The following is an 18,187-nucleotide window of genomic DNA, read 5'->3' as shown; positions in this document are numbered from 1 at the left end:
GGGGAAAAAGTCTTTTTGCAGTATAGTATGTATGAACTTGTAATAAAATCTCTCTGTCTTCAAGAATCACAAATGAGTACACGGTTCATTATTTTTTTTTCAGTGAGCTCGTGAGGTACCAAAATATCGAGCTATTGTTCACTTTAGACGATCGTATGTGTAATTAATTTTACAAAAATAAAATATTTGTTTCATTTCAGGTACTACGGTTTAAACCCTACAAAGAACTATTATTTGTTCTTGTTCTACAACTTCTTCCTACATTATCTGCCGGCGCTGTTGATTGACACCTATTGCGCTATCACCGGCAAGAGAAGGGCGTAAGTCACTTTATAAAGTATATGTTTTTAAAAAAATACTCGTTCTTAAACGTTATTAATGTGTCTGGGATGATTGCGAGGTGTGAAGTTCGATTTCCAGATCGCGATCGGTAGTATTTTTAAATAAAGGTTTTTTTTTAAATTGATTTGTTGTCTCTGTAAAATAGTGTACGTGACTTCCGATCATGAGGTGTTAGGTTCGATTCCCGGTATGAACAAAGTTTTGTGCAACAGATAGTAGATGATTTTTTATGCCTCTGCCTAGAACTCCACATCTTTCACCTATCATAAAATTTATGAAAACATATGTGGAGGAACGAGGTGATCATGTTCCTCCAACACAAAGGGAGGATCCTCCGACCAGGCGAGGTGATCATGCCTGGTGGGCCTAGGCTGCCCGACTGTTGTAGTCGGGAACTTGTATATACAGGGTGTCCCAAAACTCAACGATAATCCGAGACAGGATGAAAGGCCAAGTCATACCGGTTCTAGGAAAAATTAAAAAAAAATTCCATATCACTTAGTTCAGCAATAATAGACACTTTTCAAAAAAGTTGAAATTCCACACCCTTGGTCGCATTTTCAAGTCCTGTGATCGCCAATGTCACAATTTCGCTGTGTTTTTTTCAATTTCCTGATCTTCATTAAATATGCTATTAATCGTAAAACAAATTAATGCACAAAACATTGTTAATTTAATAAAAAAAGTTAAGTTTTAGTGAGTCATGGTTCACAAAAATATCGTTAGTTAACTTTGACGCTTCATATTGAAAAAAAAATGTAGTACACTACCCTTGGCAAGTTATTTCAAAAGTTGGCGCATTTAATCAAGATTTCAAAATGGTGCAACACTTGCCACTTTTCTTGCCATTAAAAATGTTATTTTTATTTGAACGACGAGTATCCCCGAAAATGGATCGGACGGAGTGGTACAATTGTATGGCCTCCTCGTTCCCCCGATCTAAATCCAGTAGATATTTTTTGCTGGGAATGCATAAAAGAAAAAGTCTATTCGAAATCAATACAAAATCTATCAAAACTGCGCCAGAAAATTGACACAGCGTCAGAAGATATAAATGCAAAGAATTTTGCTTGACTGGTGCAAAGGTCTTTTGTAAGGCGTTGCAGAGCCTGTATTCGTGCCAGAGGAAATCAATTCGGAATTACATTAGTTTAAGGAGAATAATTAAAAAAGAACGATGGTTTGTTCATTCTTTTTTTTCAATTATTTTTACCTATTATGTTTATTACATTAAATATTGGTTACGCACTGAATCAATTACCTCTTTACTAAAAATAATTGCTTTCCTCTAGCACGAATACAGGCTCTGCAACGCCTTACAAAAGACCTTTGCACCAGTCAAGCAAAATTCTTTGCATTTATATCTTCTGACGCTGTGTCAATTTTCTGGCGCAGTTTTGATAGATTTTGTATTGATTTCGAATAGACTTTTTCTTTTATGCATTCCCAGTAAAAAATATCTACTGGATTTAGATCGGGGGAACGAGGAGGCCATACAATAGTACCACTCCGTCCGATCCATTTTCGGGGATACTCGTCGTTCAAATAAAAATAACATTTTTAATGGCAAGAAAAGTGGCAAGTGTTGCACCATTTTGAAATCTTGATTAAATGCGCCAACTTTTGAAATAACTTGCCAAGGGTAGTGTAGTACATTTTTTTTTCAATATGAAGCGTCAAAGTTAACTAACGATATTTTTGTGAACCATGACTCACTAAAACTTAACTTTTTTTATTAAATTAACAATGTTTTGTGCATTAATTTGTTTTACGATTAATAGCATATTTAATGAAGATCAGGAAATTGAAAAAAACACAGCGAAATTGTGACATTGGTGATCACAGGACTTGAAAATGCGACCAAGGGTGTGGAAATTCAACTTTTTTGAAAAGTGTCTATTATTGCTGAACTAAGTGATATGGAATTTTTTTTTAATTTTTCCTAGAACCGGTATGACTTGGCCTTTCATCCTGTCTCGGATTATCGTTGAGTTTCGGGACACCCTGTATAGTCAGTTGCAGTGCAAACTTCGATAGCGCAATTCAGGACTTGTGACGTCAGTTACTTTGCATTGCGCGTGGTGGTTGGTTGTGCGCTGATCCTAGTAGATGTCGCTGTATGTAGCGATCCGCTACACATATATTCATGCCATTTTCCCATAGAAGTAGGCAGATACCAATAAATAAGATTAATTGAGTCATTTAATAAGTTACACACACACACACATACTGAACTATTAAAATGTCAAACATAATATATTCTATCACATTTTATTTTACCAAACCTGAAATTTATGCAAAACAGCTACACAGGTTTACTTTTTGTTCACTTGCAATGAACACTTACTATAATGGTTGTTTGTACAAAATAAATAAAAAATAGCTCTTATTTTCGTTTTCTTTCAGAATGCTAAAGCTATACAGCAAAGTGATGAAACTGGCCAACATTCTCTTCTACTTCTCGATGCAAGACTGGCGTTTCAGTGACACGAATGTGCGCAACATGTGGAACTGTCTGTCTGAAGCCGACCGCGTCGTGTTCCCGTTCAGCATGGGCGAGTTCTCCTGGGAACATATGTGTGAAACATTCTTGTTGGGTACGTGGAATTTGGACTTTATATTTCGACTAGCTGACCCGAGCAACTTCGCTTGCGTCACATAAGAGAGAATGGGTCAAAATTTTCCCCGTTTTTGTAACATTTTATACTGGTACTTTGCTCCTTTTGGCCGTAGCGTAATGATATACTTACTTATAGCATATAGCCTTCCTCAATAAATGGACTATCTAACAGTGAAAGAAGTTTTCAAATCGGACCCCTAGTTCCTGAGATTAGCGCGTTCAAACAAACAATCTCTTCAGCTTTATAATATTAGTATAGATAAAAGATTTTTGGGTAATAAGACTAGACTACTGTGCTACTGACTGTGCTGTGACTAGACTGGACAAATAATTAATTTCTAGAACACCGTTGAAAGTTTTTATTTTCTCTTTGCTCGGAAAGTGCCTAATTCGTTAAAATTATTGTTTTGAATAAAGTTAAAATTTATTGTTTTTCTTTTTATTCAGGGCTGCGAGTATACCTGATCAAGGATGATCTTTCCACATTACCTGAAGCGAGAAAGAAGTGGAACAAGTAAGTAGTTATTAATATTTTAATTATTTATTGTTTTACTCAATTTTTAACCCCTTCCTGTTAGGCCTTGAGTCTGCCACGCTGGCCAAGTGCGGGTTAGGACTTTTTCCATGCAGCAATATTAGTCCTAAGTAATTTGGGGAAAATATAAACTGGGCACATAACTAAACTCCGGACTAATATCGAGAATAATCTTATTTAAATTAGAAAGATACCAATAGCACTGTGTCCGAACTGGGAATTGAACCACAGAGACAGTCCTGCTGTAAATAATTTATTAATTAATAAAATAAATAAATATTTTGGGACAACTCGTACACACGGTCAACTGATTCCAAACTAAGCTGAGCTTGTGCTATAGTAACCAGATAACTGACAAACAAACTTATATACTTCTAAATATATACTTATATAGATAAATTAACAAGCAGGCTCAGAACAAATACTCGTGCTCATGATACAAATATTTGTCCCGGGTGAGATTCGAACCCGCCGCACGCGGCGCTACGGTTATTGCGGCGAGGTGACCACTGCGCCATACGTGCAGTTACTAATGAAATTACTAATTATTTTTTTATTTTTCTTTCAGATTATACTACCTACATCAAACTCTGAAAGCCGTAGTGCTCACTTTAGTGTTCTGCCTCGCGTATTATTTACTTAAACCCTTATTTACACTCATGTTAAGTCATTAATACCAACTAAATCTTAGTTTTAAGTAAAAATGTTGTATTGTTAGACGTCAAATGATTTTCAGCTTATTTTATAATGAAGTATTTTTCAGAGATTTTTATTGAAAATTGTATTATTTTTGTGGTTTAAAATAGCTGTTAAAATTTAGGATATTTTAAAATATTTTTATAAAGTCATGTTTTAAAGGAATTTTACTAAAATTTTGCATTATAGTAGGTAAAAGTTGGAATGACTTTCGTTTTAAGAAATATGTACTTAGTATTTTATTCGAGTAATAAGTTCTTTATCGACACTAGCCATCTATTGTTGGATATATAAAGATTGAGAAACTTTGTTTTTACTTGAGATACTATTACATTTAATTTAATGAGTCTTTACAGCAATAGGCTCGCCCCCTATTACAAGGGACCCTTTAAATTATTAAATGGGGGTGTAATTTATATACTTAAGCCTATACCTTCATGTAAAATAGTAAAAATAGGCGTAATGATATGCATGTATGGGTCTAAAAATGAAAAAATGATGAAATTCCGTTCACAATGAGACTTAATTTTCCTTTGATTTTATAAAGTTTAATGTAATATTAAAGTTTTGTACATTTTAAGCTGAAAATCATTGTATAGGTTATATTTGCTCAACCGGAAAATGGGAGATTATATAAATAATGGAAATTAAGTACTGATATTATTAGAATAATTAATTTTTAATGTAAATAATAGGTGTTATATAAGATTCATAGTTTTTTGTGCTTAGACAAAGGGTACACGAAAATAGGCATGTTTTTAAAGTTTTAAATTAGTCCGTCATTCAAATAATGAAACACTTTATATTATTATATTATGTTTTTTTTTTCAGCACAAAACAAATATTATGGCTAAGTCATAGGTATTATAGATAAAAATTCTGCACTCGCTCAAAATTAAATTTCGCTATGTTTACCATGCCTAGTTTAAAACTATAATAACGTTGTTTTTGAATTCCGTCCTTTATTTTAGATTTTTTTTTGGTAATATTATTGTCAAGGCGTTTCGTCTATATTCCTTTGCTATACTTAGTTATATAATTATGTCCAAAAACCCCTGTTTTTTTATTATAAACATTTTTTATTGTGATTTTTATTTATTTAAGTATTTTTGAAATGTATTTTTGCACAATTGCGAATAGGTCGATGAAATAAATGTTTTATTTTATTCTCTCCTTTTATTTCAACTCCTAACCTCAAAAACTACAAAGAGATATGTTGAAGTTGTAGCGACATCTGTCGTGCAGTAGCTGAATTAATAATGAATGATGAATAATTAATGAAAGATGAATAATTAATGAAAGATGAATAATTAATGAATTAATACAACAAACAATTTAACATTCCACCAAGGAGTTATGATCTCCTGAACTCATCAATTATTCATGAACTGGTAGCTGTGGATTTCAAAGACAAAATTTAAGTTTAGCGCCATCTATCGTGCAGTAGCTGAACTAATTAATACACAAACCATTTAACATACCACCAAGGAGTCAGGGTCAGCGCAGACCAAGAGGAGCGCAGCGGAGAGGATTTTTTTAACGCACTTGAAAATCAACTTTAAAATAATTAAAATAAAGTGCATAATTGCTTGAACCTGACAAAAAAGAGAGGGAACGTCATTTTTATTCTTCTTCAGTCAAAAGAGCAATTATAATCATGGCCCAGTCTACCATCGTTGACGAATTTTCACGAAAACTGGCCTGTTTAATGAAGAATGGTAACTTAGAAAGCTTTCCTCGCGCAGGCTCGAGCAGTCGCGAGCATGCTCGAGCATCCGCGAGCCGTAAAGAAAATGCTCGAGACCGCGCGAGGATTATTCCGGTCTGTCTGCGCTGGGCCTTATGATCACCTGAACTCATCAATTATTCATGAACTCCTGGTAACTGTGGATTTCAAAGACAAAATTAAGTTCAGCGCCATCTATCGTGCAGTAGCTGAATTGATACAATAACAAACCGACCAACAGACGAGCCCATAAACCGTAATGAAATTTTCACAAATTATTTAATTGTGATAAATCTTGTATTTAAATAAAATAAAACAGGGGTTTTATACAAGCAATATATTCATTATATTATGTACATAATAAACATTCACCCGATATACAAATATCTATATATACAACAACTATTGTACATTTATATAATTTCACATAAAAACGCCATATTGGCACTAGACCTTTTATTACAAAACAATTTAAAAACCTAAGTAAAACAATCCTACTAATATTATAAACTAGCGGTCCGCCCCGTCTTCGCCCGGTTTAAACAGTTATTTAACAAAAGAATCGTTATTACTTTTACACACAATCCTTCCTTTTGAATCACCTTGTCTATAAAAAAATTCGTGTCAAAATCGGTTGTGTAGTTTTAAAGATCTAAGCATACATACATACAGACATAGGGACAGACGCGGGAAGCGACTTTGCTTCATACTATTGATGCAAAAGTTTGAAAGATGTATGTATGTTCAGTACATTGATGCAAAATCTACTGAACCGATTTTGATGTAACTTAGCACAGACAGTTTTACCATAAACAAGTATTTTCTCAAATAAAATGATATTGTTTTGTTGATTGCTGTGCGATTGAATAATTTTTTAACCTGCATTAACAAAAAGCGCCAAAGAATTATTTATACACGAGCGAAGTTAAAGGCAGAGCCTATGAATAATCACTTAAAACGTCACTTTTACAATTAACTGCTTCAAAGATAAAAAAATCAATAGTTTTGTAAGCGACATAGATTTTCAAACCTACATAGATAATATCACGCCTGTTACACCCAAAGGTGTAGGCAGAGGTTTCATACACTCACGTTTCACAATTTACAATGTTAGGTTTTTAAATGCATTTTGCAATAAGGTAAATCATTTTCTGATCACATTTGTTACTGATTAAGGTATTAGCCACCTTTAGACACACACACTATCGCGCATGAAACAACAATCGCGCGTGAAAGAGCGCGCGTGTAAGGGGAAAGGACCACGCGCCGCGCTCATCTGTCAAGTCCGCGAAGAAAATCGCTCTCTCAGAGCACGCTGCTTTCCCGCGCGTAATCCTGTACGCTCCTAAGAACGTGCGATAGAGTGTGTGTGTAAAGGCGGCCATTTAATCATATACTGTGACTGTATTACAAAACTTTAGTTAATGAAATGGGACCTTTTTGTATTTTCGTCAATCATTTGAATTTAAAAACTCACTGTAATTTCAATACAACAACCATTTACTAAATTAAAAGTAGACAATAATATTAATTACAAAATTAAATTATTCTATTAAACTAGTCATAAAATGCTTAAAAAATAACTTTTTAATTTAAAGTATAGCTGTATGATCATATAAGGCGTTTTGAAACACATATTTTAAAAAAAGACAACTCTCGCACTAAAAATTGCTCTTGTGTCGCGGGAACTTTTTACAAACATACAAACAACGAACATAATAATTGTTCCGTGAGGGAATCGAACTTCTGGACGCAAAGGTAGCGGCGCCGGCGTGGCGACTTCAACCACTGCGCCACGGAGGCAGTCAACTTTAAATAGCTTACTTTCTTCGCACGCGTATGTGGGTGCCACGTATATACACGATGAAATATGTGACTGCCTCTGTGGCGCGGTCGGTAGTGTATGCGTCTGCCGCGCAAGAGGTCGCGGGTTCGAATCCTACAACGGGCCAAAAAAGTTTTTTCTGAGACTTTCTGTCAAGAATTTTTCAGAGATTGCCCGGAGTCCGGAAGTTGTCTTAGACCTGCCTCGGAGAGCACGTAAAGCCGTCGGTCCTGCGCCTGACCTCTCACTGGTCGTGTCGGTTATCTGTCCCACCGGGTTATACGGAATTTGTACACGAAGCGGATCCCGATTAATTACAGTTAGTTGTTTAAACGTTTCAAAACACCTTTTACAAATAATAAAAGTAATAGTCACTAAAAATAAAAGAATCTAGGATCAGATTGAAGGTATATTCCCAGTTGTCCTCTCCACGCTGTCACCCCGGAGTGACAACTGGGAATTTTCTTCCCACTTTTATTCCCAATTGTCACCCCGAGGGACAGTGTTAGAGGGGAGAACTGGGAATATTTCAGATGACCCTATTTTTAAAAAAAAAATTTTTAAGGCATTATAAATTTTTGTTCAAGCCATTTTCGAGTGCGAAGGAAATAATCAAAAATATATCTATAACTACACAGCCTTAATAATCTTCTAGTTATGTTCTTTAACTGCCAGATAAATAATCTAAGAGTAATCACGGTACAGATAACAGTTGGATAACCTATGAAATTGATAAAAGCAAATGTATGAAAAGCATCATCAGTCTAGCCTTTCTTCCAACTATGTTGTAGTCGGCTTCCAGTCTCACCGGATGCAGCTGAATACCAGTGTTTTACATGGAGCGACTGCCTACCTGACCTCCATAACCCAGTTACCTGAGTTATATCACGATACCCTTCGGTAAGACTGGTTGTCAGACTTTCAAGCTTCTGACTACTGTTAACGACTGTCAAAGATGACAGCCGGGAAAATCGTTAATTCACAATAGATTTACGCCTCATAACATTAAAAGATTTTTGGGTTAAAAAATTATCTAATATCTTTAAAAAAATCTTTTTTCCGCTAAAAGGCTACGTCTTTTTGCGCTTTTAAAACAAAATAAAAATATAGGAATATTACAATTAAAATTTTAATATAAAGAATATCATTTTAGTTGATCTTTTTACTATTAGAATAAAAAAAATAATGGGCTATTTTAATTAAAATAACTGAAAATTTCAAGTTTTCATTATTATGATCTCTCGTGTGTATCCGTTCCACTGGACTATGAGAGTGATGGAATAGAGAGTGTACCTGTGTATTGTGCACACACGCGCGACACTATAAACATAGCCCTGTATCGTTGGCTGGTTTCAATGAAACTGGCAGCATAGTAAAATATTGCTTGAATCACCGTTTTGCTAAAACTTTGTCAGTTTTGTTCGAGCGTTACTCAAAAACTACTAAGACATTTAGACCGTAGACCATAGACTTGTAAACAATTTGCTGCTACAAACATTTTGTGGCAAACTGTTTGTCAAAGAAGATAATTCTTTACAAAAAGTCTGCTTCAGTATTAAGTTCGTGTCATACTATTTTATTACAGAGTGCACTTTACACTATTTGTTTAGCAGACAGTTTGTAGCAAACCATCATCAGTCAGAATATTGTTTGTAGGAGTTTGTTTGCTAAAGTACATCGTTAGTGGCAAACTATTTGCTTAGGTTAAAAGTTTGCGACAAACTATTCGCTAGACAATACTGATAGCCGTAATAAAAATGCCTAAACCTTTATAACGTATTAAGTCTGTGGTCTACGGGAACTTTAACGGGACTTAAAAATTACACTACACAATACAATATTTATTATGAAATATATTTTCTATATTTAATATTGCTTGGGGACATTAACAATTTGGTTGTAATTAGGCCTATTTTTTTATTTTAGAGCCAGTTTTAGTTCTCATGGATAAGTGTCAAATACCCTAATTGCCGGTTAAAGTGACGGCAAAATATTAGGTCGGGAAAAAGTATTTTTGCATTATAGTATGTATGAACTTGTAATAAAATCTCTTTGACTTCAAGAATCACAAATGAGTACACGGTTCATTAGTTTTCTTTCAGTGAGCTCGTGAGGTACCAAAATATCGAGCTTTTTTGTGTAGAGAAAAGATTTTATTACAAGTTCATACATACTATAATTCGAAAAGACTTTTTCCCCGACCTAATAAAAACTACTGTTGAAATAGGTATGACAACTATTTTTGTCCGTATAAAGAAAAAATCGTCTTCTTCCCTATTCCTTTTGATAAGGTATCTAATACTTATCCAGAAGAAAAACCATACTTCATATTTCTCTCGTATTAAGGTATATTTAGTTATTCAAATACACCTCAAAACATCCAGCGCCATCTATCGCTCAAATTAGTCAACTCTGCATTTGATTTAATTTCTTTACAATAATAATCCAAATTATTTATCTATACACATATACATATAATTTCATCTACTTTACATATCACACAAGCATATACAACGATTTATATAATATATAAATTTTATTATATATCAATTCACGATCACCGCGACATATAAGTTTATGCGTCGAAATATAGCAACGAACCGCTGTACAGAAAATTTAACATCAATAAAAGATTTTTTATTTTTCATCGTATGGTTAGTGGTTGACCTAGTGTCAAAGTTGTTCAAGCCGTCCGAAAAGCCTTTGACTTGGCTTAACGACTGTTATCTTAATTGACAACAACCGGGACCGACCTGAAGCTCGGAGACACTCAGTTCGAATACCACTATGCGACCACCCATCTATGTAACGTCCACGCTAAGGTTGCTTTTAATTATATTTCGCTTTAGAGCCGGCTTGTTGCTATATTCTTTTGAAATTTGAATCTCAAACTGCGAAAATTTTGACACTATTTGACATCTAACACAAAAGTTGACGGTCAATTTTGACATTTGGGGTCAATTTACGACTTAAACTGCCGCGTTACAACACTAAGGTTCAATTTCACAGTTGAATAAGTGTCAGATAACTTAACTGCCAGATAAAGAAAAGATTCCGACGAGTTAAGAAACTCCTCCTTTTTTGAAGTCGGTTAAAATATTACAGTAAATAGAAACCAACCGCCAATAATATTCAACAGATAATGCTATCTGACTATTATACAGAAATTATGAAACCGAACTTAAGTATATAAAAATTGATGATTTAAATCATAAAAAATACTAGTTTTAGGTCAACTGTCATCAATTGATTTAACATTTGACATTTGTCAAATTTGACATGTGTCAAAATGAAAATATATCTCAAAAATTTTTGAAAACTTAATCAATGTTTATGTCCCATTGTAAGTAACAAAGGTAATAGGGCTCCGAAAGTCAGAATGATCATTTCTGATAAAAGTAGGCCTCCGAAGCCCTTTTTGGGTACTGCCCCGTCCTGCATAGGTAAAAGGGTGTGGGTGTGTGATGTTTGTGGATGGGTGAGCTCTGGTAACACGTGTACGGTTGCTACGTATAAAAACGTACCTGCTGAAAACAGCATGGCTATACCTGAAAGAAAAAAATGGGTAAGAAGTTACAATTAAAAAATAAATGAAAGATTAATTTAACCCATTATTGTCCCACTGCAGGGCAAGGGTCTCCCGTAATGAGGGAGAGTTTAGGCCTTGAGTCCACCACGTTGTCCAATTGTGGGTTGTGGACTTTGCATAACTTTAAGAACTGTTCTAAAGAACTGTCAGGCATGCAAGGTTGCAGCATGATGTTTTCCTTTAAAGTTGGAACAAGTGATAATTATTTCTAATACACACATAACTTGGATAAGTCATTGGTGTGTTGCCTTGGGTTCGAACCTGCGACCATTTGCGTGGGAGGCGTCACTTGCTCTGACGGTGAAGGAAAACATCGTGATGAAACTTTGCATGCCTAAACTTTGTTTAATACATTAATTGAAGGCATGCAAAGTCCCCAACCCGCACTTGGCCAGCGTGGTAGACTCAAGGCCTAGCCCCTCCCTCATTACGGGACGAGACCCTTGCCCAGCAGTGGGTCATTAATGGGTTTAATTTATTTTTATTATTTATTTACATAAAGAAAAATATTATTAGTATTCATACCTGTAGCATTAAAATCGCTGAGTGTTTGTTTGCTCTCGTTGCCAATGCCGAAATACGTCAATAACGCAAGCAGTGGCGCCGCACACGAGAATATCAATAGATGTTTTCTTATCCTGTTCCTGTGGGACAAACAAACATACATACATACAAACACTTAAAACCGATATCTCCTAAGTATAATGAGTTAACTGACATTATAGTAATTTTACAGGAGAGCGATTTATAGCCTTTCTCGATAAATGGGCTATCTATCTATCTATCTACACTGAAAGAATTTTTCAAATCGGACCAGTAGTTTCTGAGATTCGCGCGTTCAAACAAACAAACTCTTCAGCTTTATAATATTAGTATAGATAATATATCAAAGTCGGTTAAAAACCTTTTTATAATTGCCCGACTTGGGATTTGAACCCTACCGCCCAGACCACAAAGACTACTTACTACTCATAATACTATACGCTATAAATGGTTAAAGACAATTATCGCACTATCTAATCATTTCCGTAGAAAGGAACGGAAACGATTAGATTCTTAAATAATACGAATTGAGAAGCAGAAGTTCTTTATGAAATGTTAAAAACACATTTTAGTATAGAAATATGACATAGTGACGTCACAGCTTCGTATTTAGGCTAGTAATAAACTTTATTAACATATATTTTTGCATTTACAATATATTCATACATAGAAAATTAAAATGCTATAGAATTTAGAAACTCTAGTATCAAATGAATGCCTAATAAAATGTTTCAGTCTGAAATAATTACAATTTCAACAATATTTACGAAAAAATTTACACAGCCTAAGCATTTAAGATGAACCTTTTACGAGTACATCTATACTAATATTATAAAGCTGAAGAGTTTGTTTGTTTGTTTGAACGCGCTAATCTCTGGAACTATAAGTCCGATTTGAAAAATTATTTCAGTGTTAGATAGCCCATTTATCAAGGAAGGCTATAGGCTATATAACATCACGCTACGGCCATTAGGAACGGAGTAGTAACGAGAAATGTTACACGGGGAATAGAATGACCCATTCTCTCTTATGTGACGCAAGCGAAGTTGCGCGGGTCAGCTATGTTTAATAATTTTACGTTAACCCAGTCAACTACCCTATAAAAAGGACATACGTAACTTTTGTAGACACAAATGATGTTTGTTATTTTTATAAGTCAGTTTTGAGTTAAGTATTTTATCATTTTCCTGAGGGTAAAATTTGACAATCTTCATACTGTGGGTTGAGTGGTCGTAGGAAAAGCAGTTTCCATGAACATTTAAAAAATAGGGATTTCACTACATCATAATCAAAATCAAATCATTTATTCATTTAGGTCAAATGCTGACACTTATGATAGTCAATGATACAGAGAGTGAATTTGCCGCCAGTTCGGAAGATAGGGCCAATGAGAAGAGCTGGCAAGAAACTCCAGGCCACTCTTTTTAATCGCCAATTAGTTTTAACAATCTTTCTATTAGGTATAAATCTTTGATGATGTAAGGAGCCGCTACCAACACTACCGAACACACATAGGTTATAATATAAATTAAATCAATATAAAGGTGCTAATAAGTAAGATAACAAGTGTATTGGAAGCATGATGGGAGCATCTACCTACATCATGATAGCATAGATTTGTCCCTCAGGAGAATGATTGCATACTTAACTCCATTGTGGTCGCAGTGTGTGGGTCCTTTCTGTTTAACTACGTCCAAAGTAAGAATGATGTCCTTACCTCTCAAGTCCTGCATGAAGTAGAAAAGTGACGAGGCCGAAGGCAGCTGGTGCTTTATGCAGCATAATAGCCAAAAACACTATAAGTTCCACATCCGCGTGGGATGTGGTCGCCGCAGCACCCAGGGCTATGCCGTCGGCTGAGAAAGACAAAATAAACTTGCATATTGTTTCTGTATATTAATGTAAAGGCAGAATGTTTGCGGCAAGCTGCTTGTGTCAGCAAATGAATTGTGGCAAATTGTTTGCTTAGTTGAACAGTTTGCAGCACTTTTTGTGGGTGTTTTGGGTAAGCAAACAGTTTGCGGCTACCATCGCAGATACGACTTAGATATAAATATTTAATAATAGTTTTGTTAATTAATTAACTATGGCCGAATATTAAATGAACATTGCAAATAGTAATGCAATGAATATTTTCTTTAAAACACTAGTGTAAATAATGCATTAAACAGTTTATTAACACATAAAAATAATTGCATAGAGTTTTATTACTTAAAAAACACTTAAATTTCATTATTTTAATGCGATTCAACGCTAGCAGGGCTAAACCAAACGTGTAAGAATGCTTGCTTGTCCCTTTTTTACTCGAAAATCCCTTTTTTACTCGAAAACGTATGAACTGAATTGGATTAAATTTGACATATAATAAAGCAGTGATAGCCGAGTGGTATAAGTTGATACCTCCCACGCAAGTGGTCGCAGATTCGAACCCGAGGCAACAATGACTTTTAGAAGTTAAGTATTAGAAATAATGATCACTTGTTCCAACGGTGAAGGAAAACATCGTGATACAACCTTGTATGCCTGAGAGTTCTTTAGAACAGTTCTTGAAGGTATGCAAAGTCCCCAACCCGCAATTAACCAGCGTGGTGGACTCAAGACCTAACCCCTCCCTCGTAACAAGAGGCCTTTGCCCAGCAGTGGGACATATTAGGTCGGGGAAAAAGTCCTTTCGCATAATAGTATGTTTAATCTTGTAATAAAATCTTTTCTCTACACAATAAAGCTCGATATTTGGGTACCTCACGAGCTCACTGAAAGAAACCTAATGAACCGTGTACTCATTTGTGATTCTTAAAGCCAAAGAGATTTTATTACAAGTTCATACATACTATAATGCGAATAGACTTTTTCCCCGACCTAATATAACATTTTTTTTTTATAACAAAGGTCTAAATTATATTTTACTGCGAAGAAAGCTACGAACAACAGTTACTTAGTAATAATTATCGCTACAAGTTAAAACAGCGATAATAGCTAAACTTGTTATCTTTGAAACATGTTATATTACAATTACGATATCAGCGTGAATTCAAAACATTGGCACGTTTATATCTGCTGATAACAGTCATATGATCAATTTAAGGTCGTAGTTAGCTTTTAAAATTTAAACTGAATTTATAGGGAAACTCCCAGACATGTTTTAGGTCGCCACGCCGATACCATTGCCCTGGGGTGGTCGTGGATGCGATCCACAAATTATTGTTTCGGGTCTGGTTGTACTTTGTGTCCGTTGTTTGTATGTTTGTAAAATCACCGCGACACAAAAGCAAAGCTTAATGCGGGAGTTGTCTTAAAAAAAAAAAGAAAAAGAAATGCAACTGCAGAAATAAAAGAGTATTATGAAAAAGCAAAAGTTAGGAAGTTGAGTTGCGTGCTTCGGATAGCACGTTAAGTCGCCTGACCTCTCTCTGGTCGTGTCGGTTATCCGTCCCACCGGACTATGAGAGCGAAGGAATAGAGAGTGTTCCTGTGTATTGTGCACACACGCGCGACACTATAACAAATTTCTGGGTGGCTTGAAAAATTATAACCACATAAGTTGCCCAAAAACTGTGCCTTAGAATAAAATTGTAGCATTGATCACTTGCTTGAGGTGCATGCATATTACAGACTGTAATTAACAAAATTAAAGATAATATGCACTGTATTTACCTGCAGCATGTACCACTAATCCAACGGTAGCAGTGACGTTCTTTTCAACAGGGTTGCTCTGGTCATTGAACCTCGCTGACATTTGGTCAACCAGCAACATGAACACAAAACCTGTACACAAACACAAAGATCACATAATTATCTATTATGTACCTAGTTGGGTTAACGGAGAGTGTTGAAGTAGCTGGTTTGATTTTCAGACGGACTAATAAAATCAGCCTAGCTTTGCTAAGCAACATATCTACTATACCTAATAAAATAGAACCTTGGAAAAGACCCCATAATTAGCAGTTCCATACAACATCGTTTAGTCCACAAACTTTTTTTAATTTATAAATACGTAAATCTCATCAGCCCAGCCATTCTTCCAACTATGTTGGAGTTGGCTTCCAGTCTCACAGGATGCAGCTGAATATTTTACATGGAGCATCTGCTTAGACCACCACATCCAAGTTACTTGAGTTATGACATGACACCCTCAGTAAGATTGGTTAGACTTTCAAGCTTTTGGCTACTGATAACGACTGTCAAACTAGTTTGAAAATGACAACTGCTAACCCACAATTTAATATGCTTTTTAAAACACAGGAACTTGGTATGTATAAAAAGAATTACACACATTTTTTCTTGAACTACAAAATGTTTAGGTGCAGGTTCACTCACCATAATCCGATTATATATTAAACTTGCCACTAAAAAGTTTAAAAGTTATATAGTCAAAGAAATTAAGTCTAAGTATACACACCTAAAACAAGTGAAATCCCAATAACCGAATGCAGATCATCATCATGACTCGGTGGTTCTGCCGTCAGCTGTTTAGGTCCCAGCGTCGGGTGAGGACGTTCACTGAACAGTGACCGCACACCCTCAGGGATGATCACAGCTAATGCAGTACCAACTAGGAGACCCGCACCAAATACTGTCACTTTTTGAAGTTTATCCTGAAACAAAAAAGTTTATAAGTACTTTTGTTAATATACAAATCCATACTAATATTATAAATGCGAAAGTAACTCTGTCTGTCTGCTACTCAATCACGCCTAAACTACTGAACCAATTTGCGTGAAATTTGGTATGGAGATATTTTGATACCCGAGAAAGGACATAGGCTATTATGCTACAACCAAAAGGAGTAGAGTACCAGTAAAAAATGTTACAAAAACGGGGAAAAATTTCACCCATTCTCTCTTATTGGACGCAAGCGAAGATGCACGGGTCAGCTAGTAATAAATACAAAAAACGATCTTGTCTGAATTAGCTTTATTTTGATATTGGAAATTGCCAGTTTTGCTGCGTATAGATAACTTATCCAGTAGATACAGTGACAGCTAATGTTTGAAAACAACTATTAAAATTTTATCTGTTAGTCTAATTGTTTTTTATTCAGAGGTGGTGAAAATGAGACCTAAGTTTTTATTTGCATAAGAAAGAACATATTTTTACTGCGAAATAAAAGTACCACTTAAACCATTATGCCAAAGATATACCTTAAAGGTTTTTTATATTGTAATAGTTAAACATATTGTTAAATTATTAACTAAATTATCTAATCTTTAGGTCATAAAATGGTATAATTAACTCAAAACTAATAATCTGTAATTTAATTGCTAATAACTGTGTGGACTAGAAAATATTTGTCATAGATAAAAACATTTACTTTTAAAATGAGAACAGCATTTGATGTTGAGGTTAGTTTCGAAAATGTTGAGATTTTTTCAAAAGTAATTTTCATTTTAGTTACTTTTATAAATAAGTAGTAATTGTATGTAAAATCTTAAATAACTAGAAATAAATATTAAATTATTAGTAATAAACAACGCTAACAAGTGGCACGTAATTTTAGATTTAGTTTTCTTTAACATTTTTACATTATGATAAGGTGAAAACTACTATTATCCGCTATCGAAGTAATAAATACTCTATTACAAAGCCTATTACGAAAAATAAACACAAAACAAGAAGAAACTTTCACAATCTTTGCGTAAAATATTTCAAAACAGAAGCGAAAGTGTTTCCCAGATGGCGACGATTTTTGTAGTCTTTTGCACTTTAATCGTAGGTTTTAGGTCTTAAATTGCTTACCTCTGACATGGAGACATTTAAAGGTATGCTTCCAGCCACATAGGACCCCACCAGCATCACCAAAGCCAGCAAAATAAGGACCCAAGTTCCATCCATACTTGCAAAATTTTCAAACGTTATTATCCGTGAAAAAGTAAAATTAACAATGAAGAACGTTTATATGGTTCCACTATTTTATTATCGCATGTTTAATGGACATGTTTCGGTTGATTAATATCTTCGTTTACTGATAATTTCACTAAAATAGTGTTTCGACATTCAGCACGGGTTAAAACACTTTTGACAACACGACAAATATTATTTTTCCAACTATTTACATGTTGGAACACTAGCCTTTTAATCTCGGACTTGTTAAGTTTGAAACCGAGGGATTCTAGTTCACCTGACTAGGGGGCTACTTTGATAAGGAAATAGAAAAACGTTGCGTTTCATCCTGCTACTAATTTTCTGCAAAACTAGTAGGTACTTTAGAATCGTAGTTATGATTAAATGGTGTTAAGACACGAAATGTAGAGTAATTCAGCAGCGAAGCAGCAAAGGAAAGATTGGGCGCCTATTTGAATAGTTTGCACTAA

The 18,187-nt window shown here is 34.8% G+C and overlaps 2 protein-coding genes across 2 annotated transcripts in view; one reads left to right on the top strand and one right to left on the bottom strand.

Moving 5' to 3' along the window:
• LOC142984948 (fatty acyl-CoA reductase wat-like) overlaps positions 1–5,359 on the top strand; it is a 37,148-nt gene extending 31,789 nt beyond the window's left edge. The window contains exons 12-15 of the mRNA XM_076132850.1: positions 201–320; positions 2,749–2,939; positions 3,410–3,476; positions 4,066–5,359. Coding sequence (XP_075988965.1) covers positions 201–320; positions 2,749–2,939; positions 3,410–3,476; positions 4,066–4,171 — 484 coding nt within the window. The 3' untranslated portion in view covers positions 4,172–5,359. The remainder of the gene's footprint in view (positions 1–200; positions 321–2,748; positions 2,940–3,409; positions 3,477–4,065) is intronic.
• An 882-nt stretch (positions 5,360–6,241) lies between these two features.
• Positions 6,242–17,902, bottom strand: Zip102B (Zinc/iron regulated transporter-related protein 102B). The gene is made up of 6 exons (XM_076132851.1): positions 17,613–17,902; positions 16,276–16,471; positions 15,531–15,641; positions 13,594–13,732; positions 11,859–11,977; positions 6,242–11,292 (listed from the first exon to the last, which is right to left on the bottom strand). Exons 1-6 carry the CDS (start codon positions 17,706–17,708, stop codon positions 11,069–11,071), a joined length of 885 nt encoding a protein of 294 aa, XP_075988966.1. The 5' UTR covers positions 17,709–17,902; the 3' UTR covers positions 6,242–11,068.
• Positions 17,903–18,187: the final 285 nt, after the last annotated feature.

Source organism: Anticarsia gemmatalis, chromosome 28 (genome assembly GCF_050436995.1).
Source record: "Anticarsia gemmatalis isolate Benzon Research Colony breed Stoneville strain chromosome 28, ilAntGemm2 primary, whole genome shotgun sequence".
NCBI lineage: Eukaryota > Metazoa > Arthropoda > Insecta > Lepidoptera > Erebidae > Anticarsia > Anticarsia gemmatalis.
The sequence above is the reverse complement of the archived record's forward strand: the minus strand, read 5'-3'. Positions and strand labels throughout refer to the sequence as shown.